Consider the following 26,591-nt stretch of genomic DNA (forward strand, 5'->3'; position numbering starts at 1 on the left):
CCACAGACACACTTAACCACTTCAGCCTGGCACTGCTATTTTGGGTAAAAATGGTTCAAAGTAGAAGATGCTTGTAGCTTGTAGATGTGCCATTTTTGAACATTTTGGGCAATTAATTGCACCATTTTTAAGACCTGCCATAAATCAGGCCACCAGGTTGAAAGTGGTTAAAATGCCAGCAGCCGTTGGCTGTTCAGGTTGACATCACGTTACCATCCAGTGTGGTGAATGACAACTAGACAGTGACGTGATTTTCTAATGTCTAAGCGGCAGAGTCCTGCAACGGGCCGGGTACCCACGGATATCCGACGGGCACCTGCGTTTAATGGGTGATAATTTGATGACCAGCGGACCGGTAGGCAGCCGTTCCGGTAGGAGATACAAAGGAGACTCTTTGTGTCTCGGAACAGCCTAGGCAGCACTAACTTCTCTCTTTCCTCTGAATGGCCCGGGTAGCACTAATTTGTCTCTCTCTCTCTCTCCTCTGCCAGACGTCCATCGCAGAGTGCCTGACCTACCTGGACAATGGAGTGGTGTTTGTGGGCTCCAGACTGGGAGACTCCCAGTTGGTCAAGGTAAAAAAAAACACACTTCCACCCAGACAACAAGACCTGAGGCCCATTCTACAAATGCCTTCTAAACCAGGAGTTCTTTCAAGATTTATAAAAAAAGAATTCAAAAATAGCAGATCGGTCGCCTATAATTCAGCCAATAATTCAGACTGGAACAACATATTTTGATGGGGATCGGCGGCCAAAAACATAATTTTGGGTATTTTAGACAAGAAAAAGTGATATAGCACATAGACTGATATAGCAACAATAGTTTTTCAGAACAATGAAGACATTTGTTGAGACATTTGACAGTTACAAAATTTGTAACTGTCAAATGTCTCAACAAATGTCTTCAACAAATGTCTTCTTTTTTAAAGCAAACATTTTATGTTTGCTTTAAAAAATAAATGTTCGCTTAAAAAAACAAACATGATTTTTCAAAGATTTATTATTACTATTTTTGAATAGCCAAAGAAATCTAAAATGACAGAGATGCGTTCCCGGATTGAAAGGGTTAAAAATATTTAATTAAATATACAGTATATTGATGTTTTTGACAAGTTGTGCGGTCAAGCAGCCACAAGGTAAAACTACTTCCACTGCTGATGTTACAGCATTGATTATGCTAATATTATATTATTATTGATTATGGTAAATGCTGGGCTTGGCAGATTTAACTGTTCAAACACCATTTCCAAAATATATATATATATATATATATATATATCGTTGCTGTCGGGCAGAAACCGCTTATCTCCATATTTTAACTTTTTGTTATTTTTCGTAAATCAACGCCCTAGATCTTGTAGATCTGCTGCTTTTGCTATTTTTGAATTTTTATCCTGAAAAGTAACAGATTTGGACGACAGAGACAATATATTTATTATTCATATGAGAATGCCAAATTATAACATGCTGTATGTACAGTTTTTTCCACATTAGTTAAATTCACTGCCAGGGGTTTTCTAAAACAGTTTGCAGCCTCTGCCAGCATTTTTAACGAGTTCATACCTTTTTCAAGTAGTCACAGAATATGTATCTCCAGTATGATTGATCCCCTGTTGGGTGCTAATCACTGAGGGTTTTCAGGTGTGGTTTAAAAAATGTCAAGAGGTCATCGCGACCTCGTTGACATTTGTTGTTCGATGTTTGAACATTTTAATTTCACTCAAAAATACATAGTAAAACATAGGAAAAATGTGATATTTTTTCTCCGTTTATTTTTCTCCGTTTATTTTCTAACATTGAAGTGAATGGAGCAGCAAATCTTTGGATCGCATTATCTCCTGGTTCTTTGTAAAGAACGGAAAAACCCCAAAAATAAAAAAATATTTTAAAAACGTTTTTGGTAGGCAATGTGTTAAAGTTACAGTAAAAAAAAAGAATGTGTCGCCCTTCCTTTTAGTAGCATTTGTATACATACGGTATCTTATTAGACACAAACACTCCGTCAGATGTTGATTAATAATTCATTCCTTCAGGGTTTAGTTAGTTTCTCTAAAGTGAAAGCCATAGACGAAGCCATAAACAGATGTTGCATTCATCCCCAAGAGAAACATTAGTCACAGCATGTTAAATGCTGCTTTAACCCATCAAGAGCGGGAACGCATCCGTGTCATTTTTTTGATTTCTTTGGGCTATTCAAAAATAGCAGATATACAAGCTCATAGCGCGGCACAGAGTGCCACGCTATGAGCTTGTAGATCTGCTATTTTTTTTTATCGTGAACATTTTTGAATATATATTTTTTAAATGGCAGATCTACAAGCTCAATATCTGCTATTTTTTAATAGCCAAAGAAATCAAAAAATGATACAGATGCGTTCCCGGTCTTAATGGGTTAAGGCGTTGTGTATGGTGTGTTCTTTCTGAGCAACACATCGCTGTGTTTATAGTGTCGCTCCTCTAATCACACAATCTCATAGACTATTTGTTTTTAACAGTTCCCTAAGCTTGTAAGCTGATTCTAAAATCACTTTTTTTTTTTCCCCACGTGTGTCGAATCGTTGACATCATTCATAAAGTAGCAGCGTAATAAAAAGGGATGACAAAAAATACGCAGCGAGACCGTTATAGTTGTTGACATCTTTCACAAAGTAGCTGTGTAATAAAAAGAGATAATTAAATATGCAGCGAGACAGTTACAATCGTTGACATCATTCATAAAGTAGCTGTTTAATGAAAGCGACAATTAAATATGCAGAGAGACTGTTATAATTGTTGACCTCATTCGTAAAGTAGCTTTGTAATAAAAGAGATAATATGCACTGAAGACTGAAGTTCTAATTGTTGCTAAATAAAGCCCAACAGTGTGGTGGTGCCCTTCTAATGCCATGAGCTGGCTTTACATTTATTATACACTAGACCATAGTAGTGTGCAGTTATGGGTTAAGTATGTGCAGTTTGGGTTATGCACTGTGCACAGACCCATAGATCGGGGGGCCATCCCATAGCACGGGGGGGGGCGTAACCATGGCGACATTATTTTACATAAAAACGCTAATAAACAGCTGACATTTGGGGAAAGTGAACAACGGGCGTCTGTGTTCCGTGCACATGGTAATGGGCAATGGCTGTGTGCAAATGCAGATCAATAGCTCCAGCCTCTGAGGAGAATCGGGCAGAAGAGATTTTGGGGACGCACGCAGCACGCACAGAGCTTTGTTTAGTTATTGGATGATGATTATATACAATTATTGGATGATGATGATGATTATGTACACTTCTATGGTCCCTGGCACAAAATATTTTCAGATGGGGTCCGTGGCCAAATACATATCAATTTTTGGGGGTCCTTGACATTTAACTAACACGACTGTGGCGGTTGTATTTGAAGACATTTAGATTAGATTAGATTCTATTCAGGGGTCTAGTTAGGACCACTACTGGTTGACAAGTGGTACTACCTACCTAAAGCCAACAATTCTGTATCTCCCCTGAGCAAGGTTACGACATGGAAGTTACATAAGTGTACACTGGAGCTTTCTAGCGAAGCGTCCCTACCCTGGGGCGAACATTCTACAAAAATGGCAGATCTACAAGCTCGCAATGCTTTGTGTTGTGATATAAAGTATATAGTCTCTGTCGAGTGGACATTTTTTGGAAAACTTTTCAGGATTCAAATAAAAAAACATAGCGAAAGTAGCAGATCCACAAGCTCAAAACGCGTCGCTTCGTGCCACGTTTCGAGCTTGTAGATCTGCTATTTTTGATGCTTTTGTGTGACGCTTTAGTATGATCAAGTAGGGCGTTCATTTACGGGAGAAAAAAAGTACTGCACCATCAGAGGTAGTGAGGTGTCTGTGTGAGTTGTCACCCCATTTGTTTGTGGAATTATCTGCACGGTGGAATGCGTTGCAAAGACTGAAGGGGGCAGAGCTCTCTCTCTCTCTCTCTCTCTCTCTGGTGCATTTACCCTGTGTGAACCGTAAAAGTAATTTGGACAGCACACACCGAGATAGAAAGTTAGAGCAAGGCAGAGAGCGTGTGTGTGTGTGTGCCTGTGTGCGTGCGTGCGTGTGTGTGTGTGTGTGTGTGAGAGAGACAGACAGACGCAGTCACCTCTGGCAATCGATAAGATGACAGACATTCTTGTAATTGTGATGGTTGCTTGATATATCTCCGGTAGCAGGTTCTGTGCCCATATACGTATCTGGGTCAAACCATGACTTTTCACTGACATTTGCACAGAGAGAAGGAGAGAGTGAGAGAGAGAAATATACTGGCACTTGACAGATAGTTAGTTTATGGCATCGCTGAACTCACAAATGGCAAATGATAACAGCAAACCCTGCCCACTGCAGAGGTGTGTTGTGAAGGGTATAGTTATTCCTTCATGTATTCACCCATTATGAATATTTATTTTCTCTCAGAGGTGCAGACATGTGAACTGATAGTCAGCTGTAGGCTGTGTGGTGGGTGCAGGAGCAACTTTTGACACTTTGTTACACTTACGTCTCCTATCTCTCAATCTGATCTCCAGACATAGACCGTAATAGTCAGGTTATTATCCCAAGGCCGTCAACAACCAAGCTCCCCCTTACCTCTCTGGTAGACACAAAAACAAACCTGGGGCAACGGGGCTTTCTCAGTTTGCAGTTGTAATGGAAGTTTTTAGATGTTACTTTAAGTAAGTTAAACAAATCAGGAAGATGCAGGACTGCAGTGTCAGGAATCAAACTCCATACTTTATTGTAGATCTCATCATAGCAGAGAGAGACTAGTGTCTCCCTCCAGAGCTTCCCCCATCACCCCCCAACTTACAGACATTTATACAGTCAGGAGAAGTACACATGAGGTAACAGCAGATGGTCACTCCTTACATGGGCTTTATTTTATAACTGACTCACACAGAGTCGGTATGTTTGCAATAGGTTTGCATGAGTTGCCTGTTTCTAAAAGACTTTGTCAGGGAGAGGAGTTTGACAGGGAAGAACAGGTGATGATTGTTGCCTCTTACTAATACATTCAATTAATCAATACCACAATGACTCTTATATGAATTTTATCCACCACACAGTCCCCTCCCTTTGGAACTCACTCCCAGCCCACATCAAAGCCCCCCCACCCTTGCCCTGTTCAAAACCCACCTTTTCAGACTTGCATTCCCCACCTAATTCTAATCCCCTTTTGCCTTGTTTGTTTTTAGCCTTTTTACTAGTTATTTCTTAATCAAGTTGTTTTGTTTTGTAAAGTGACTTTGATAACCTAGAAAAGTGCTATATAGATTGGATGTATTTATTATTCTTGGGTGAACATTGTATTGTGTGACACATTTCTCTGTGAGGTGACCTTGTAATGATAACTGCACGTTGTTGTTGTTATTTATTGTAGCTCAACGTGGACAGTAACGACCAGGGCTCCTACGTGGCCGTTATGGAGACCTTCACCAACCTGGGGCCCATCGTGGACATGTGTGTGGTGGACCTGGAGAGACAGGGCCAAGGCCAGGTATGTAAACACAATACAGTTACACATATATAACCAAACAGGGCCAAGGCCAGGTACGTGAAACCGACAATAGAGCACCGAAGTCTGATATCACTGCCGCTAGAAGCCACTGTCCCCCTGGCTTACATTATTTTTTAACCCATTATGACCGGGAACACATTTGTGTAACCACTAAAACATCCATTATTTTATACTTTGGCTATTCAAAAATAGCAGCTCTACAAGCTCAGAGCGCGGCACCGAGTGCCGCGCTCTGAGCTTGTAGATCTGCTATTTTTGAAAAATCATGAACATTTGTGCAAATTTTTGAATATATATATATAATTTTAAAGCGAACATTTGTAACTCAAATCTTTGCTTCTGGGGGGTCCCTGGAACAACATGTTTTGAGATGGGGGTCCGTTGCCAAATACATGTCATTTTGGGTGGTCCTTGACATGAAAAAAGTTTGAGGACCACTGATATTATCTGTTGTTTATAAGACATTTGTAGAATCCCCATAAGCAAAGATTTGAGTTATAAATGTTCGCTTTAAGAAATATATGTTCAAAGATTTGCACACATTTTCAAGATTTTTCTAAAATAGATCTACAAGCTCCCTGCGCGGCACGAAGTGAAGCGCTGTGAGCTTGTAGATCTGCTATTTTTTAATAGCCCAAAGAAATAAAAAATAAATAAAAAAGCTACGTAAATGTACTCTGCTCTCATGCCAGCAGACTGGAGTAGATCCTGAAATCCTATGAATTGAATCGAGAATCGTTTCGAATCGAGAATCGTTTCGAATGGAGAATCGCTTTGTATCGGAAAAAAACGTTTTTGAATGGAGAATTGTTTGTTTTGAAAAAATCGGAATCGTGAACCCCAAGAATCGGGAATCGAATCGTGAGATAGCAAAAGATTCACAGCCCTATTCATAGTGACATAGTCTGCGTCGCCTGTTCTAATAGCCGTGCTGTGTCCCTGCTATCCGTATCATTCAGCCTGCATTGTCTGGCCTACATCCCACATCCATATCCCACATGGGAAGGTTAGCATATAGACAATGTGGGAGGATTTACAGTGATTATATACTGCCTGATAGGAATTCTGGGACGTGTGAGTGATTCATGTTTCCCAGTGTTTGTTACACAACAGGCGTAAACAGACACCGCAGCCGGTGATGGATAGCCCGGCAGTTGTCTGGCCTGATTTGTACCCATCTGCACGGGGTGTCGCGCCGCCGAAAATAGCCAATCTAGCACCTTTTTAGATCAGGTGTTTTCGAGTATAAATCAAGCCTTTACAGACCTGTCTATAATGGTACTGTACAGGCTCTGGGAAACAAGAAAATGGGCAGGGTGTGTGTGCGAGTGTTCTTTTACAATACAATATCCCAGCGTTTGTAATATTATCATCTATCTTCTTAAAGGGATATTTCACTTTCAAAACAAATTTGGGTCATTTTATCATCTACTCTGGCTTTTTGGAGCACCCCGGACAGTTTTTAAGTTGCTTGATTCAGTATGTAGATATTTGATATTCATTTTATCAGACACACCCCCTTCCTATAAAAAACCCATTGTAACTTCAAACTCCATTTTAACCATGATAGATTAATCGGAAACACCCGTCCTTGGTTCTGGTGACTGATATTGTCCTTCTAATACGTGAAGAGACCGTGTTTTTTCTATTACTTTTTTCATTTATTTTTTATATTTTTTGGGGAAAATTAAATGCAATAAAAAAAAGATTTAAATAAATGAAAAAAGTAATCGAAAAAACACGGCCCCCTCACGTATTAGGAGAGCAGAGTTACCAGAACCAAGGACGGGTGTTTTTGATGAATCTAACATGTTAAAAATGTTGTTTGAAGTTATAATAGTTTGTATAGGAAGGGGGCGTGTCTGTTAAAATGAATATCAAATATCTAAATACTGAATCAAGCAACTTAAAAACTGTCTGGGGGGCTCACTAAAACCTGAGTAGATGATAAAATGACCCAACATTTTTTGGAAAGTGAAATATCCCTTTAATGTCATTAGAGCAGTGGTTATATTAGGTTACAAAACGGGACTCTTTGTGGCGTATTGATTTGTTTTTAGTTCCATCACAGGATTGTTTGGGAATTATAGCCTCTTTACTTCAAACTGCTTTGTCATCTCTTCTGCTTTTATTTCAAAGTCTTCATTAGGACAGTTTCTCATATACTACGGATCACTTCACCCGTTTTATTCCACTTTCTCATTATAATTGGTCTCTCCTCACTGATGCCCATCATAAGATGTCTACTCACTGTCTCAGAGGAGTGCTGTGGACAAAGCTCAGAAACCTGCCTACCAGTGACATCATTGATGGGCAGGTTTGGTAATTTTATAAACAACAAGATTTCAAACTTCTTCTTTTAATTGATGCGGGGTATGAATAGGGTGTATGTGTGTGTGTGTGTGTTAGGGGTGGGACGATATGGGTACCTCACGATACCATATATATCACGATATTAGGCCCACGATAACAATATATATCACGATATTCGACGATATTCAATATATTGCGATATCACGATATTCGATATATATTGCAAGAAATTTCACCAACGATATATCACGATATCTGAAAATATCGATATATTGCGATATCACGATATATTGCATGAAATTTCACCAACGATATATCACGATAGTCCTTGTATTCAATTCATAAACACATAAAATAGCACCAAACAGTTCAAAATCATCATTACACAAATACAGAGTAGGAAAAACAACGTATCACGTTTTTTGTGTTTTTTTTCGGCAGTATATCGATTATTTATCGCGGGAGAAAGTATCGTGTGTGTGTGTGTGTGTGTGTGTGTGTGTGTGTGTGTGTGTGTGTGTGTGTGTGTGTGTGTGTGTGTGTGTGTGTGTGTGTGTGTGTGTGTGTGTGTGTGTGTGTGTGTGTGTGTGTCTCCACGATTTCTTTTCTTTTTTTGGGGGGGGGAAAAAAAATGTTCAGAACTAGTGGTGCACGATAAGTATCGGCCCGATATTTATCGGTCCGATATCAGGAATTATGACGTCATCCCGATAGACCCGATAAAATTATTTATCCCGATAATTTACCCCGATAATATATAATATTTGTCAGCTGTGATCTGCATGGACTTTTGGTTAGACACCGTTGTGTGGAGAAGTATAACTCTCTCGGTTAGACACCGTTGTACTGGAGAAGTATAACTCGGTTAGACACCGTTGTGTGGAGACTCTCTCACACAGCAGCAGCACAGCCCCTCCCCTCCCCACACACACACAGCGACGCTAAACACACAGAGAGAGAGAGAGGAGAGCTGGTTGAGACCTGGTCTCAAACGTGTTACGTCTTGGATAGACCACTGTCTGGAATAATAACTGATCATCATACATACAGGTCTACTACTAACCTTTGATGCTGTTGTCATCTTAAATTGACCAGCTAAAGTAACATTTTAGACTAAGTGTTCTCCAACTTGCTTGGAGATCAGAGTGGTGTGGTGGATGCGTTTAAGGCATGTTGCCAATCATGAATCAGCTGTGTAACATTAGCAGGTTAACGATGGCTCGTTGAGGCTGTGCATTTGACCCTGATTTGACCACACAAAAGCACTAATTAATGGCAGCTGTAAGTAACCGGTTGTCTGTCGTCTGTGTCTTGTGTATGTTTAATAGCCAATTGAATGTTTTCTGTACCCTAGAGCAGTGGTTCTCAAACTTTTTCATGTCAAGGACCCCCAAATTGACACTTATTAGCCTGCGGACCCCCATTTGAAAATATATGCCAGGGACCCCCATAAGAGAAGATTTTTTACAGCTCTAGCAGTGATTCTCAACCATTTTAATTTAGAGGACCCCCAGTTTGACATGCATTAGGGCTACAGACCCCCATTTAATGGCATTTCTATCACTTGGACCCCAATTTCTATCGTAAAATCTATGTTAATTTAACTCTGAGAGTGTACAAGTGGAACCAAATGGACCCGTCAGAGTTACAGACCCATAAGGGTCCATTTGGTGCCTAATCTATCATTTAGCTGGGGACCCCCTGGAACTCCCTCAAGGACCCCTGGGGGTCCCCAGACCCCACTTTGAGAACCAAAGCCCTAGAGATATCAAGTAATTCCCTCTCCCTTATGCTAAACTTAAAGTGACTTCTAAGGTTACTTCTCCTCAAAAAGACAACTTTATTTTCCTTTCTCAATGACAAGCATATTATTATTGCATATTTGTCTTCATTATTTCTTGAATTCCTATTTCTTTAGTTGCCAATAATTCAACTGTAAGCCAGTGTTTCCAGTCTTTTATTGCTACACAATAAATAGTAAAAAGAAATTCTACATTCATAAATAATACAAAATAAAATAATAATAATGATTAAAATGTTCTATGATTAAATGTATTCTATTGTTCAAAGCTATGTTAAATCCACCTTTGCCCACTACTAGGGCAAAGTAGTACTAGTCTTACCATAAGGTGTGCTAATACTACAGATTCATATACATTTGAAAACATTTTTTTTAGATTTTTTAATATATGTACATATATTTGTATTATCGGTTATCGGTATCGGTCTTGAGAAGCAGGAAGTTATCGATATCGGTATCGGTTTCAAAAAACCAATATCGTGCATCCCTATTCAGAACCCAAGATATCATTATCTGAAGATTTGCAGCTCCATCCACTCCTTGTTTAACTTATAACTGAAAAGGGCTGTATCTCGCTTCCTAAGCACTTTTTTTTTTACTTTTATTTTTTACAAAATCTCTGGCACTGGGACAACATAGCCAGAAATAATTCTGGCACTCAGTGAGTTAACTTTTTCACCAGAAGAGTGCTTCGTGTCCCCCCCCCCCCCCCCCCCCACTTCTTCTTTTTCTCGACTTAACGAGCACTCCAGACCTTTTCTTTTTCTCCAGTCAATAGGATAGTGTTGATTAGCTGTACTGAATGTCAGTTTCATGGAGTCACGGGTCAAGACGGCTCCTTGTCTGGAACCTCTTGTTAACACGGCTTCAGTCATCATCAGCGCTGAGGTTATAACATATCTATGATGTGAGACACAAGCCCTATCTTTTATTCAGCCCTCGTTTATTGATTATTGATGTCCGTGAGACGTCGTGTCAGGGTTTTTTCAGACAAAGCTCCAGAGAGGAGACTTGATGCAGTTCCAAAAAGGCAGAAGGTCGCAACTGCGTCTTCACACATTATTCAGCTATTGAGGGCATTCAGACACACGCTCGCTTCACTTCTTTTCACGCCTTCTCCGTTTAAATAAAATCATAGATTTTCCTGAAATGGCTCAAATAGCCAATTTTTTTGCACCACACTATATTGTATGACGAAGGATAACGTAGGGGCTTAAGTAGTTAGTTAGTCAGACTAATTATTGAGTCCATTATGAATGTTTTCAATGTGAACTTCATAGCACACACACACACACACACACACACGCACCAATACACCTTTGCTGAGTGCATTCAGCCACACTTCAACCACGCTTCACTTCTTTTGAGGCTGTCTGTAACCCATTCAATCCCGGGAGCGCATCTGTGTCATTTTTAGATTTCTTTGGCTATTCAAAAATAGCAGATCTACACGCTCATATGAGCTTGTAGATCTGCTATTTTTGAAAAATCTTTGTTACAAACATATGTAACTCAAATCTTTGCTTCTGCAGGTCCCTGGAACAAAACATTTTGAGTTGGGGGGGGGGGGGGGGGGGGGTCCGAGGCCAAATACATATCTAAAAATGTTTTATAAATCATTACAGTATGTTGCTATATCATTGATGGTCCATGTCAAGGACCCCCCAAATGATATGTATTTGGCCGCGGACCCCCATCTCAAAATGTTGTTCCAGTGACCCCCAGATGCGCAGATCGGAGTTAACAACTCGTTCGCAATTTACAAAACCGGGGTTACGCAAGTAACCCATAGTTCGCTCTTAACACATTCACTGCCAGGGGTTTTCTGAAACAGGCTGCAGCCTCTGCCGCATTTTAACGATTTTGTACCTTTTTCAAGTAGTCACAGAATATTTTTCTCCAGTATGTTTTCAGGTGTGGTTTCACAAAATGTCAACGAGGTCATTGTGACCTCGTTGACGTGTGTCGTTTGATGTTTGAAAATAGCATGTTTCACTCAAAAATACATGGTAAAACATAGGAAAATTTTGATTATTTTTTTCTCCGTTTATTTTTTAACATTGAAGTGAATGGAGCAGCAATTTTTTTTATTTTTTTAAGACGTTTTAAGATGAGCTTGTATATCTGCTATTTTTTTGAATAGCCAAATGAATCTAAAAATGACACCGATGCGTTCCCGGATTGAATGGATTATAAACTCAGGCCACGGTTCTGTCATGCGCCTTTTATTCACTCTGCCAATAACAACCATTATATCCTCCGTTCATTCATTCAGTCAGTCAGACGTTATGGCAAACCGCCGCTGATATTCATCTTTAGGGAGCACTGAGTTGTCAAGCTCCATCCAGCCGTTTTATCGCTGGTTTTCATCTCGGTAGAGATGTTGATGCTGCTGCTGATGCTGCTGCTGCCCGTATTACAAATGGATGGTGATTCACCCACTGCAACACACACACACCTGTGTCTAGACTTAAGAGCGCGTTGTTAAGTTATCGTCTCTGTCGGATGGAAACCTCGCATGTACAAAACTTTTCAGGATTCAATTTAAAAAAAGTAGCGGAATGTTCGACAAGCTTCTCTTTTGCGGATCTGCTGCTTTTTGCAATGGTGTAAAGTAACTAACATTTACTCAAGCACTTTACTTAAGTACAATATTGAGGTATTTTCTACTTTACTGGAGTATATTTTTTTATAATACTTTTACCTCTACTCCACTACATCTTAAGAGGCAAATGTTGTACTTTTACTCCACTACAATTATTTGAAAACTTTAGTTACTTTGCATATATAGATTAATATATCATAAATCATACATTAACCACTTTTGCCCTATTTCATTCATAGGCTATTTGAAAATAGCAGATCTACAAGACGCGTTGTGAGCTTGTAGATCGGCTATTTTCAAACATTTTAGCACTTTTGGTACTTTAAGTATATTTTGACGCCAATTATTTCATACATTTACTCAAGTATCCTTTTGAACACAGGCTTTTTACTTGTAACAGAGTATTTCTACATGTGATATTGTATTGTAAGTAATATATCTGAGTACTTCTTCCACCACTGTACTTTTGATACTTTTTGTGTGACGCTGTAGTATGATCAAGTAGGTCGTTAATTTACGGGGGGAAAAAAACACGAAAAGGTTAAAGGGACTACACCATGAATTAAAAAAATATATATATTTAATATCATATTGTTTATGTCCCTGAAACGTTTTTCAAAAGGTTTGAGCCTAAATCAAGCCTCAGATATACTCATTCCAACTAACTTCTCTCTGGCTTATAAAGCACTTTTACCTGCAATACCACGTTGTCCTGTTTGGCACGGGGCGCTATTGAGCCAGTTTGTATGCATAAAAAAATTTTGAACTGAAAAACGGGAGGAATTGTTCCAAATCAGTTTGGCCTGTTTTGAGACCAATTTACAGAAAACCCCAGATTTGCTGTGAAAGCCTGAGTGTTCAAACTGGGGTATTTTTGAGGATAGAAGAGAGGTAGGGGAGACCAAAAACACACAAAAAAAGAAGAGAAAGTAAAAATTCATGGTGTAGTCCCTTTAAAAAATGGAGATAAGAGGTTTCTGCCCCGACAGCGCCGTTATTTTTCTCTTATGTGGAACTGCTGTTGTTTTCCTTCGTCTCGTCTTGTCACTTAATTTTCTCTCTCTCTGTCTCTTGTTTTTTCGTTCCTGCAGCTGGTGACGTGCTCGGGCGCGTTCAAAGAAGGCTCGCTCAGAATCATCCGCAACGGCATTGGGATTCACGAGCACGCCAGCATCGACCTTCCAGGAATCAAAGGTTTGTTTGTTGCCGAACGAGAGGCGTCTCTCTTTGGACTTTCTTCTGTGATGTCCTCTGACACAGTCCCCCCCCCCCCCCCCCGCTATCGCTGTCTCTCCTCTCTCTCTCTCTCTCTCTCATGTACTGGCCTTGGTTCCAGTGCTGACTCCACGATCAGATCCACTCCAACCATAACCCATTAAGACCAGTGTCATTTTTAGATTTCTTTGGCTATTCAAAAATAGCAGATCTACATGTGTATACCTGCTATATATTTTTTTTTAAATTGAACATTTTTGGAAATTTCTTTGAATATACATATATATATATATATATATATATTTTTTTTTAACGAATGTTGCCATAACCAGTGGTTCTCAAACTTTTTCACGTCAAGGACCCCCAAAATGATATGTATTTGGCCGCGGACCCCCATATCAAAATAAAGCAGAGAAGCAGAGATTTGAGTTGCACTTTAAAAAAAAAGAAGATATATATTCAAAGATTTGCACAAATTTTCCACGATTTAGCAAAAAAAATAGCAAATATACAAACTCATAGTAGATCTGCTATATTTTTTTAATAGCTATTTTTGAATAGACAAAGAAATCTTACAATGACACGGACACGTTCCCGGTCTTAAAGGGTTAACATCTGTGTGTGTGTGTGTCCGAGCCAACAACACGAGGGCTCGTTGCCAATCCCGCTCCTCATTATATTATAGTGAGCCCAGATGGCTTAGTTGTCACTGTTCCCCCGCACGACGAAAGAATAAAACATAAAAAAAAACGTTTGGCTGGGGAATTATTTGGAATCAGCCGGACAAATTGTCACGGGAGACTTGGGGAACGTTTATTTTCAATTAGCAAACGGTTTGCAGTGTGGAAACATTCCATTTCAGCCACCCCCCCCCTCCCCATATAACAGCTAGGGCTGTAACAGTTAATCAAAGTTATTGATTTAATTAAATGATTATAATACATGCAATTATAGATTTTAATGATATTATTGATTTGGGGGGGCGGGGGGGTTTAGATGTTACAATTTTTTTCTTACACAAAAAATGTATCAAAAACACACTTCAAGGTCCTGGGTTCGATTCCCGCCGGGGGCGCTGGGGGGCGTGTCTTCTCCTCCGCATCATCAGCGCCCATACCCTAGGTGGGGTTGGCGAAAGGGCCTACTCTGTGTGGAGTTTGAATGTTCTCCCCGTGTCTCCTGGGGTAGTTAATACCCTCACAAAAACATGCAGTAATCCTGGTCTCTATACTGCCTCCCCCATGACAGCCGGGGCGCCTGATGGAGGGGAAGGGAACTGGTTGGAATAACGTGTTCCTACCACGCGCTACGTCCTACCGGGGGAAACTCCCCCCTGTCAGGTGATAAGTAATCTCTCAAGAACAGATCCATCGCTGCGCTTGGATCTGTCGGTAGCCGTGTTGACAACCCATGCACATTGGCATGGCGTGGGCGTGCCTTCAGATCAGGATGCAGGCCGCGCTTTACCCAATCAAATGTAGTGGGCGGGATTTACATGTGTGCGGCTCAATTCCCACTGGAAACAAACCAAAACTCATTTAACAATAGCGTCTTCGAAGCAGAACAAGCTCATCGGTGCCGCGCTATGAGCTTGTAGATCTGCTATTTTTTGGAAAAATCGTGAAAATGTGTGCAAATCTTTGAATATTTATTTTTTAAAGCAAACATTTGTAAAATATTTTGTTCCAGGGACCTCCAGAAGTTAAAAAGATTTGAGTTAAAAATTAAAGATTAAAGATTTGCACAAATGTTCAAGATTTTTCAAAAATAGCAGATCTACAAGCTCATAGCGCGGCACTCGGTGCCGCGCTATGAGCTTGTAGATCTGCTATTTTTGAATAGCCAAAGTATAAAATAATGGTTGGAGCTCAAATCTAAAATGACACAAATAAGTTCCCGGATCGACTGGGTTAATCAACAGAAAATTGGATTCTCCCTTCCGAGACTGATGTCTGTGTGATGTTTGGAGGAGACAGAGGTCTGGCCGAGGTCTGCTGGCTTTTGTTAAACTCGTTTATTTATCGAGTAGTCCTGCCTTAAAAATCTGACCCTCTTGTCACCCCCTCCTGCACCTCCTGATGAGAGGCAATTACTCTGCTAACTGATCGATGAAGCGCTTACCGTCCTCATTACAAAACTAAACACCTTCAGAACACCTTCCAAAGTTTGACACATCCACCACAGTTGGAACTGTGGAAGTGCCGCTTGTGGAATCCATGTCGTTTTAACCTCTTTTTACCCCTTTATCTTCACATTCGTTATTTTTTTATTTTATTTATACGTTTATGTGGGTTTATAGCAAGAACGCTAATTTCCAGGGGGCACGGTGGTGCAGTCGGTAGCGCTGTCGCATCACAGCTAGAAAGTCCTGGGTTTGATTCCCGCCGGGGACGCTGTGGGCACTCAGTGTCCTCTCCTCAGCGTCATCAGCGCCCATACCCTAGGTGGGGTTGGCGAAAGGGCCTTTCTGTGTGGAGTTTGCATGTTCTCCCCGTGTCCCCGTGTAGGGTAGGTACCCTCACAAAAAACATGCAGTAATCCTGGTCTCTATACTGCCTCCCCCTGGTCAGCCGGGGCACCTGATGGAGGGGAAAGGAACTGGTTGGAATAACGTGTTCCTTCCACACTCTACGTCCTACTGGGGAAACTCTCCCCTGTCAGGTGATAAGTAATCTCTCAAGAACGGATCCATCGCTGCGCTTGGATCTGTCGGTAGCCGTGTTGACAACCCTTGCACATTGGCATGGCGTGGGCGTGCCTTCAGATCAGGATGCAGGCCGCGCTTTACCCAATCAAATGTAGTGGGCGGGATTTACATGTGTGCGGCTCAATTCCCACTGGAAACAAACCAAAACTCATTTAACAATAGCGTCTTTGGAGCAGACAAAACCACGGAAAGTTAGTAACATTTTAACTTGCTCTTTCATCATAGAAACAAGTGGGCTTATAACCAAAACGATCCATGTTCTTTGGGAGAAATTGTGTTAGTGTTCCGTGGAGAAATACTGTTAGTGGGAATGAAAACATAGTCGCACCACCGGAAGTGAAAGGCTGAGGGCAGACCAAAACCCTGGTTTCCCTGAGCTCGGGTCCTCCGTACAGCTCCGCCCAGAGCCAAATGAACAAGTGAAAAACCGCAGAGGGCGCTGTTTTTCCTTTTTATTTGACGATGGGTTCCCAGATTGGGTGATAAGAAGCGGCCTGCTCACTCCTCATGCATTGAGGCATGAGCTCAGTTCTGGGCTCTCCCCAGACTGGCAGAGGGAGAGTAGTCCCCCCCCCCAACACTCCCTGACGACAAGTGCCGCCCCCACCCAGCCCGTTAGGATTACGTGCAGTGAGGAATATCGCTCTCCCCACCAGGCCTCCTTCCCCCGAACACATTAGTAGTCTTCATTCACTACATATCGTTGCTGTCGGGTGGAAGCCTTGTATCTTCCAAAAAACGTGCTCAGGAACGCATCGTGATTCGATGCGTTGTAGATGGGCTATTTTCACTACTTTTTTGCGAGACTCTTGTAGAAGGAAGTAGGACATTAATTTACGGGAAAAAAATACAACGTTTTAAATAACGGAGATACAAGGTTTCTGCCCGACAACAACAAACTGTATGAGTCTTGACAGACATGGACGTGATCAATCGGCAACTGGTCGGTAGAGACATAAAACCATAATGCAAGTATTCCTGGTTGCTTTTATTTTAGATAGGATATTTAGAGAGCGGAAAGAACACGCAATCACCGGTCTCCAGCTAGATTCAAACCTTGGACGTTGTATAGTATGTGTAATATTATTATGCCAACTAACTACCCTCTGTGTATAGTTTGTGCAATAATTCATATTTATTGATTTATCTGTCCACGTTGACTTTACCAGCCTCTATAGTGTGCATTTTATATTGCATATCACACGTACAGTAGATTCTAGCTTTGTGTTGCTTATGTTTGTATTTTGAGCATAGTTGTAAATCATTTTAATGACTCTATACTTTGCTCCAACCTTACTGAGACAAATTCCTCTTACTGTATGAGCAAGCATACTGTATCTGGCAATAAAAATAATTCGGGTTCCGGTCGATGCTCTTTCCATTTAACTGGTTAAATAAAATGAAGTTCCGTTTACATGCATTTTATATTTACTTTTCGGTTTTGCTTGTTCATTGTATAAAATTAAAGTTTAATATACTAGGGCAGTGGTTTCTCCAAGTGGGGTGCGGGAACCCCCAGGGGTCCTTGGAGGGGTTCCAGGGGGTCCCCAGCTAAACTTAAAAATAGCAGATATACAAGCTCACAGCGCATCACTTCGTTTGAACAGTAAACATTTTTTTAACACAAATCTTCTCTTCTGGGTGTCCTTGGCACAACACATTTTAAGATGGGGGTCCGCGGCCAAATATATGTCAATTTGTGGGTCCTTGACTTGAAAAAGTTTGAGAACTACTGTACTAGGGCGATGCCTTTTGGGAATGCAATAGCAATACCCGTTGTGCCCTTTGACTTGTTGTCAGAGCACTTAGTTTAGTACCGGTACTTGGAGTCCAGTCTATGATGTCATGATGTCGATCTCCATATACGGGCATACAAGGTACACAGACAAAAAGATGCAGAGATCTCCATATATAGCATTAAAAGAGACGCAGATAACAGATAGATCTGGAATTTTTGGTTCTGGACAGCCGCCGATCTGACCCAATCCCCACTCAGCACAACAGAGCCTTGGGGTCCTCTGCAATGCATAACCAGAATCAATCTTTATTGTCACATCACATTACAAGTAAGGTGGGTGAAAGTCTTAGTTGTGCAGGCTCATCATTGCAGTTAAAAGATAGATAATTAAATGAGAGAGGAGAGGCATAAAGTGCATAGTATATGGCTAATCTGCATAATACAATTAATGTAACTAAAGTGCATAATAAATAAGAGTCATGAATGTACGTATAGAAATGGAGTCCAAATGGAGTCCAACACATTTCAGTTCAGTCTGTGCAGTGTCACCAGACTTGGCTCTTGTTCAGCAGTCTAATTGCTGCTAGATAAAAACTGTTCAGAGAGTCTGGTGGTGTTGCTCCCGTATCGTTTTCCTGGCCGTGGATGCGGCAGCGGTTTGAACAGATAGTTGGTGTAAATTGTTGATGCCTGAGTTATGTGTAAGGCAGGCAGGCAGACAGACAGACAGAAACACACACACACACACACACACACACACACACACACACACACACACACACACACACACACACACACACAGGTTCCGTACATGTATATGTATACTTAAGTTTAAATCAAGTTCAACTAATAACATCTAAGGTTTTCACAATGATTTCAACGTTTTGAATTTTTTCACAAGTCTAGGACTACAACGTGTGGATCAGCATTGGACCCAATAATCGGTTAGGCTGTAATCCCTTCATCTTGTGTTCAGGTTTGTGGCCACTGCGCTCGGAGGCCGGCAGAGACACAGACGACATGCTGGTGCTGTCGTTCGTTGGACAAACCAGGTGAAGATGGTCACTACTTTCTCTCTCTCTGGGTGTGTGTGGTGCTGCGGCCTGCTGGCTGGCACCCTGGTTTTAAACACTGTTTTCTATCCCAGAGTGCTGATGCTGAGCGGTGAGGAGGTGGAGGAGACAGAGCTACCAGGCTTTGTGGACAACCAGCAGACCTTCTACTGTGGCAACGTGGCCCACCAGCAGCTTATCCAGGTACACACACACACACACACACACACCCCCACACACACACACACACACACACACACACTCTTGTATTAGTGTCCATTTGAGGATGTCAAATGCAATATTTTGATAAAAATGCTACAGTGAACAAAGATTGAGCTGCGCCTTTGGAAACGGTCCTTTATTTGTCTTACTCACTGGTGAGTCAGTCAAGGCAAATAGTCACATACGAGCAGAGAAGGACTCGCACACAGAAAGAGACTAAAGGTCCTTTCACACGGCAAGCGGCCAACGTGCCTATGTAATTCATTTTCAATGAGAGGCGGGCGATTATTTGGGACGCGCGGAGAAGTTGAGGGGCGGTGAGGCAGGCGGGCGGCCGGGCGCGGGCCCGTGAAATTCTCACGCGCATGCTCGTTTGTGCACGCGCACGCGGGCGGCAAGAGCTGGATTGTGGTGAGATTTTCTTTTCACCGCACCGCGCAGGAGGAAAAAACAACAATGATCGCGGCGTGATCACCGCTGATCCGAGATAAAAACCTTCCTTAACACATTCCATGCCAGAGGTTAATCTCATAATGTACTCACCAGTGCCAACGTTTTATTGTTGTTTTTTTGTTTTTTTCACGTCGCCATAGACCTCGTTAAAATCCTTAAGATTGAGCTCTAAACTGTTTGTAAACATCGCGGAGATGTGACTGCTTCGACCAGTGAAAACCACATGTGAAACGGTGCCTCCATGTGATCAGCGAGGAGAAAAACTACAAAGAGAAAATGGCGTTTCAGTTTCGTCATTAGAACGGAGGCCGACGCGATCGGCAAAACCGGATCCCGAATAATTCCGTTTCCGGTGGTGCTACCGGAACCGAAAATAAATACAAACATTCGAAAAGGTTTTTTTTTTTTTTTTAAACACCACTTCGCGTAGATCTACGCGATTGGCACGTGGCGGCTTTAAATAGGTTCGCGTAGATCTACGTGATTGGCAGTCAATGTGTTAAAAGATCCGGAGCTGTACAGAATATGAATAAAACGGTCAATCCTTATTAGAAGATCCAGAGTAGGACAGAATAAGGCAAGGCAAATGTTTCAGTCCACACAGAGACTATGGTCATCGTAGCCAACAGACAGAACCATCATACAGAAAAAAGAAAACACAGAACAATGTAGCAACATGATCACATTCCTATACATAGACAAATACACACACAAGATACTATGTATCTATAGTAGAACAATACAGTTCATTGGCATTAGAGTACAGGGTTATATTACGATAGGGGTCTCTGCTTGATCTGAAGCTCAAAGCTAAGGGGTCCTTGGCCTGGAAGACATTGAAGACCCCTAATTTAGACCATTAGGTTGACCTTGGAGGTTGACCTAATGTATTTTGTAGGAATCCAATCCACTTCATTTATAGAGCACATTTAAAACAACAGCGTTGAACCAAAAACCAAAAATATACAAGAGCAAAACAATACGCAATAAACAGGACAACATGTAGACACAATGCCATAGTGGAAACAGCAACTCTGTCTGAATTTTCGAAGGCCAAGGAGTACAAGTGAGTTTTCAAACGTGATTTAAACACATGGAAAGTGACAGACGGGAGAAAGTCTATATAGATTGTGTCGTAAATATTATTTCTATGTACACTTTGATAACCATCAGCAATTAAAATGAAATGCAGCGTAGTAATCGCAGATTAGTCACAGCTTAGCTTGTAACCCAACGAACCCAAAGACCCGTGTTTCTTTTTGGTAGGAATTCCTCATTTTCCAACAGTCTAGCGAGAGCTCGATGTGTGTTTGAATCCATTAAGTCATAATTGATCTGCCTGCTGGCATTTCAGAAGCGGGCGCATATGTAGTGAACTGTCTCGTCTAGTGAGAGCGCTGCCTGCCTATCTAGATAAACTTTTATTTCTGCATAACTTCATTATGCTTAGGGGAAAAGCGGCTACGGTGATTCTTGCCAATAGGAGATGCTTTATCGAGTTCATTTGACCTGAGCCTAGCCTATAAGGACATGTACCGCATCTGTATTTCTCTCTGGTTCTGCCGCACCTGTGAATGTGTGTGAAGAAATAACTGGTGGGAGAAAGTTGTTTTGAAAAGGTTAAATATCTTCATATAATAGGTCCTCACTGATAAAAACAATCGTCTCTCATAGAAGGGCTGTGGACACGTCATAAACCTGCCTACCAGTGACATCATCGTTGGGAATGTTTTTATTTTCTTAAAAACACTAACGATTCAAGGTACATGACCGAGTGGTTTCTCCAGCAGAAGTCCGCTGTACCTATGTTGGTGGCTTTATCTTAACTTTTAACCACTTATTAAACACTCTATACTTAACTCATTGAGTGCCCGAATTATTTCTGGCTATTTCTGGCCAGTACGATTATTATTATTATTTTTTTCAAAGTAAAAAAAAAAGTGCTTAGGAAGGGAGATAAAGCCTTTTTCAGCTATAAGTTAAACAAGGAGTGGATGGAGCTGCACTTATTTTTTTGTTTTTTTTGTTTTTTTGTTAAGTTGACCGTCATCCCTAGTCTATGGTGCCATCCTTTTTTCCCTCTACACCTAATCGCTTGGCTTACAATCTGCTACTTTCCCAGGATGTTTGTATTATTTGCCCAGAATAGGGATGCTTGGGTTCATGCTTCTAAGCCTGATATACTTCGCTGTACGACACACAGAGAAAGTAGACGATCCACAAGCTCACATGTGTGCATGCTCACCTATAATGACATGCCCAGAATAGTTGCGAATGCGGAAGGAGGCTCCGACCAAGTGGAGCTTACTATGTAAACGTGCTCGGGTTGTGTGTCTGCGTCTCTGCGTCTCTGTGTGCATGCACTGTGCACTCTGGCCCCCAGAGGGCGGCAGAGTGCAGGAATGAAAATGCACAACAGCACACACACACACACACACACACACACACACACACACACACACACACACACACTTCTCTCCCCATCACGGTGACATAACACGGATTACAAGTCCGTAAATACACAATATTTCCGAGCTGCGTTCGCTTCCAGCGTTTGCGCGTCTTACTTGTGACAGCAGGTTTAAAGTGGTTGATCCCTTTACCCAGTGGTGTGTTCTACCGTGCCGTATACAGTGCAGATTCTTTGGGGAAAAAGCGTATACAGTCTAATGACCTTTTCATCCATTGAAAACGCGCTGCATGTCGTGCAGGGAATAATTATCGAATACCCTCAGAAAAAACATAGAACACACCACTGCCTTTACCTGGAAAAGGAAACCAGGTTTGATGTTTTCATGTAATGCCAACAGTGGAGAATAAATCAGCGCTTTACAATGATTGTGCACAAACCATGCTCATCGGGAGCAATTAGGGGTCCGGCGTCATGCTCAAGGACACTTTGGCACGAACTCTGGTGGAGCCCCCCAGCCCGGGATCGAACTGGGAACCTTCCTGCTGGGGACCTGAGCTACTGCTGCCCCAATTAAAGATTCCATTTGCTTGCAGTATTCATTATTCATTTTCTTTTCTTAATAAGACTGGGGCTGTCTGGTACATGATTGAACGTGGCAGTGGTGTGTATGACGGAAGCATAATTGTTTTTAAATGTGGGTAGCCTATATTTGTCTCGATAGATGTCAGTGTTTCCCTTAGCCAGATGTTAAAAGTCTTATATCTTATATAGTACAGTGCACAGTAATAATCTGTATAGTTTACATTTGAATTGTCTCCAGATTTAGGAAAATATACTTTTATTAGACAAAAGTATAGACAAAAGTATACAAATCAGTCAGTCACACATCAACAACTAGTGATGGCACAGATGGCATCCTGCCTGAGAGCATTTGAGCCTTATATCAGTGCATTTGAGCATTGATATAATTTTTTTCAGAAAAAAATCATACTTTGTCTCCTTTTTGTCAGGCCGAAAGCATGGCCGAGACTATGTTTTGCACCCTGTCTGTCTGTCCGTCCGTCCGTCCGTCTGCAAGCAGCTAATCTCCAGCACTGTTGGCTTAATCGCAGCGAAACTGTGCACACACACTCACTGGATGCCAGAGCAGAACCTCTGCCCCAAATCTTTCACATGGGCCTGTTATAGCGCCACCAGGAGGCTGATTTTTGCAAAAATACATTTGTTGACTGTACTCCTACAGATTTTGTCCAAACATCACGGTACACATTATCTCTATAGTCATTAAACGAAACATTTGGTTCTTTCCGATTTTTCATATTCCATCCTGATTGGCTGAGATTGGCTCCCAAAGTTAGCAGGAGTGCTCCGTTTTGAAGAAAATGCCTCAAATTTTCCAAGTCAGATTTTTGCTTAACCATTTTTTTCATATTACTCCTACAAATGTTGTCCAAACATCACACAAATCAGTACACACTATGTCTATAGTCCATTGATCAAGACGGAGCCGTCATTTTTCATATTCCATCCTGATTGGCTAATTCGGAACACTGCTGGCCCACAATGACATACCTGACCTTTTTCTAGCTAAAGAATGGAATCCATCAGTCAGGAATTCTCAGCATTGGACCTTAAACCAAAAAGGCCATAGCTGTTAGCCTGGCTCGTTTGCCTCGCATTCAGGGTCTGGTGACTCTGTCGAAGGCGGGTGTTTCTCGGTTGAAAATCTGTACGACGAATCGGGATCGGGATAATCCAGTATGAACCAATTGCCAAAGAGTCCCACTTTGGCCACGCCCCCATCTCAGAAATCGGCTGCATTGAGAGGGCTTTCAGACTGAATAATGGTGTGGAACGAAATGAAAATTCAGGCTGAGTGTCAGGCTACATAGCTGTTAGACCATAATTAAAAATGTGACTCATGGTCTTAGGTGCTGCCAATGTTTCCGAGCTGCACTAGGACAAGCATTTGTGTTGCTTGAGTCCTTGTCTGACCCATTATGATATTAACCATTTAAAGCCTATTTTATTCTTAGTTGTACGATGGTGTGAGGTGTGAAAATAGCCGATCTACAAGCTCACAACGTGTCGTATCGTGATGCGTTGTGAGCTTGTAGGTAGGCTTTTTTCTTCTCTCTTTTTTTAACGATGTTAAAAGAACAGCCAGCACTCCCTCTGAAGTCCTTTTTGGTACTTTCTCATTAATAATAAGACATACAGTACACGTGTATGTCCGTGCCTTATTATTATTTAAAAAGTACCTGAAGTACTTTGGAGTGCAGGCTGTTCTTTTTCCATTGTGAGTCTTCTTAAGCCGTGCACCCGGTCAACTCTATTTGAATGGACTGAGTGTGCTCGTTTTCGTTTCTATCTTTTTACATAATTGAAAATCTTTGTATATTTTTGGAGACACACAATGCCCCCAAATATGCTTTTTTTAAATTTAACCAGTAAAAACACATTAAGACAGTCTCTTTTTCAAGTGTGAATTGTCCAAGAGGCAGAATAAAATTACACGTGTTTGCTAAACATAAACTACAAAACAAAGAAGAATAGCACATCCATGATACACAGCAAATAACAAAAATATCTCCAAAAGTGATACAACTTAAGCAACATAAGAAAAGCTAAAAAGCCTACATAAATACATAAAGAAATTCACTAAATTAGTACAAAAATGTAAACCTACAAAGACAGTTTGTGAGACAGATCGTACACGGCGAGATATTCTCTGTCCCGGTGAAAAACAATGGTTACGTATTCGAGTGCAACAACCACCATCTTATGAAAAATGAAGGCGGATGACGTCCGAAGCTTCCGAGCCACGGAACGGATCCAGATCCACTCAAGAAGTACCTTTTGTTTGCTCACACAACACATTCAAGTGACTTGGATTCCCTTCCCCTTTTCACACTACTTTAGCATGGGGTAACGTCACTGTAGCTAAAATAATAATGACGTGCCCAAAATAGGGATGCCTTCATGTAGCATTCTGCTACATGGAGCTTGTAAACATGATGTGTTATACCCAGCTGCACGCCTTCTGCATCCCTATCCTCTCCTTTAAACTTTAAAACCTGGTCATTTTAGATGTTAGCTATATATAGCAACATACGTTTTTCAGTAAACTCTTAGGATTTAGAACGTTGGTTTAGAACAGTGGTTCTCAAAAATAGTAGATATATACTGTGAGTGCTGCAAGCTTGTACATCTGCTATTTTTGAACTTCTTTGAATTTTGAAACGGTGTTCGAAATTTTTGAAAATCCAAAAAGATTCTCTTCTGGGGGTCCCTGACACAAAACATTTTCAGATGGGGGTCTGCGGCCAAATTCATATCATTGTGGGGGTCCTTGGCAGAAGTTGGCATGAAAAAAGTTTGAGAACTGCTGATTTAGAAGGCATTATTTTGTAGAATCGGCCTCAGGGTTCATTCTCGCCAACAGCGGACAGATGACCCCAGATTTACCTTTCCTTTTGAAGCAAGCCTCCCTGTGTGCCTCGCATTTTAATATGGTCAAACTCATTTATTCATTGACCGGCCCTTCCCTAAAGATCTCCGCCTCTGACACCCACTCTGAGCCTCTTGATGAGAGGCAATTACTCACTTAATGTCTTTGGTTTTTATAGGTGCTGTGTCCAGCATTATCATTGGTTTTTATAGGTGCTGTGTCCAGCATTATCATTGTTTTTTTATAGGTGCTGTGTCCAGCATTATCATTGTTAAAAGTATATTTTCCTAAATCTGGAGACAATTCATATGTAAACTATACAGTTTATTACTGTGCACTGTACTATATAAGATATAAGACTTCGTGTTTGAGCATAAATATGCATTTTTAGAACCCAACTTTTAGCATCTGGCAAGGGGAAACACTGACATCTATCGAGACAAATATAGGCTACCCACATTTAAAAACAATTATGCTTCCGTCATACACACCACTGCCACGTTCAATCATGTACCAGACAGCCCCAGTCTTATTAAGAAAATAAAAAGAATATGAATACTGCAAGCAAATGAGATGGTGAAATGATTCCATCAAGAAAGAACTCCTTTAATCCAGGCCACGAAAGAGCCTCAAACTGGACCCTTCTAGCTGTATGTCTAATTATGGCCATTATCTCTATTACATGCTGTTGCACCCCAACAACCTCTCCTGTTATGGCTTGTTCATGGTGTGTTTGAACATTTTGTTCTGTCTTTTACATTGCGTTTCTTTTGTTCTCATAAAATATGTGAAACTCCTCCCGGATCTGTTGCTATAGTTTTGCTCTAATGGAATATATCTCGCCGTGTTCGTTTTCCTTCTTTACCTTTGTGACTTCAAAAGCCCTTTCATCTTTTTTTTTTGTCTGTGCCATTGTTGGCCTCCTTCCAAATATAGAATACATAACAGAGGATCAACTCTTGTCAGCCGGAGGGTAGCTAGCAGCTAGTAGCTAGTAGCCACAGAGGAGGATTTGTTCACATGCTTAGCAACGTACTGCTCCCCTAAAGAGTTACCGCGTGCGCACACACGTACGTACGCACGCACGCACGCGCGC

General features: G+C 41.2%; 1 protein-coding gene across 2 annotated transcripts in view; it reads left to right on the forward strand.

The window, feature by feature from the left end:
* ddb1 (damage-specific DNA binding protein 1) overlaps nucleotides 1-26,591 on the forward strand; it is a 119,266-nt gene that overhangs the window by 29,037 nt on the left and 63,638 nt on the right. For both annotated transcript variants that reach the window (XR_013933526.1, XM_080434512.1), the window contains exons 8-12: nucleotides 492-575; nucleotides 5,388-5,504; nucleotides 13,336-13,438; nucleotides 18,881-18,956; nucleotides 19,052-19,160. Coding sequence is in view for 1 of the 2 variants with exons in the window: in XM_080434512.1 (XP_080290638.1) it covers nucleotides 492-575; nucleotides 5,388-5,504; nucleotides 13,336-13,438; nucleotides 18,881-18,956; nucleotides 19,052-19,160 (489 nt within the window). In the remaining variant the exon portion in view is untranslated. The remainder of the gene's footprint in view (nucleotides 1-491; nucleotides 576-5,387; nucleotides 5,505-13,335; nucleotides 13,439-18,880; nucleotides 18,957-19,051; nucleotides 19,161-26,591) is intronic.

Source organism: Gymnoscopelus braueri (assembly GCF_963280865.1).
Source record: "Gymnoscopelus braueri genome assembly, chromosome: 1".
NCBI classification, from domain to species: Eukaryota; Metazoa; Chordata; class Actinopteri; order Myctophiformes; family Myctophidae; genus Gymnoscopelus; species Gymnoscopelus braueri.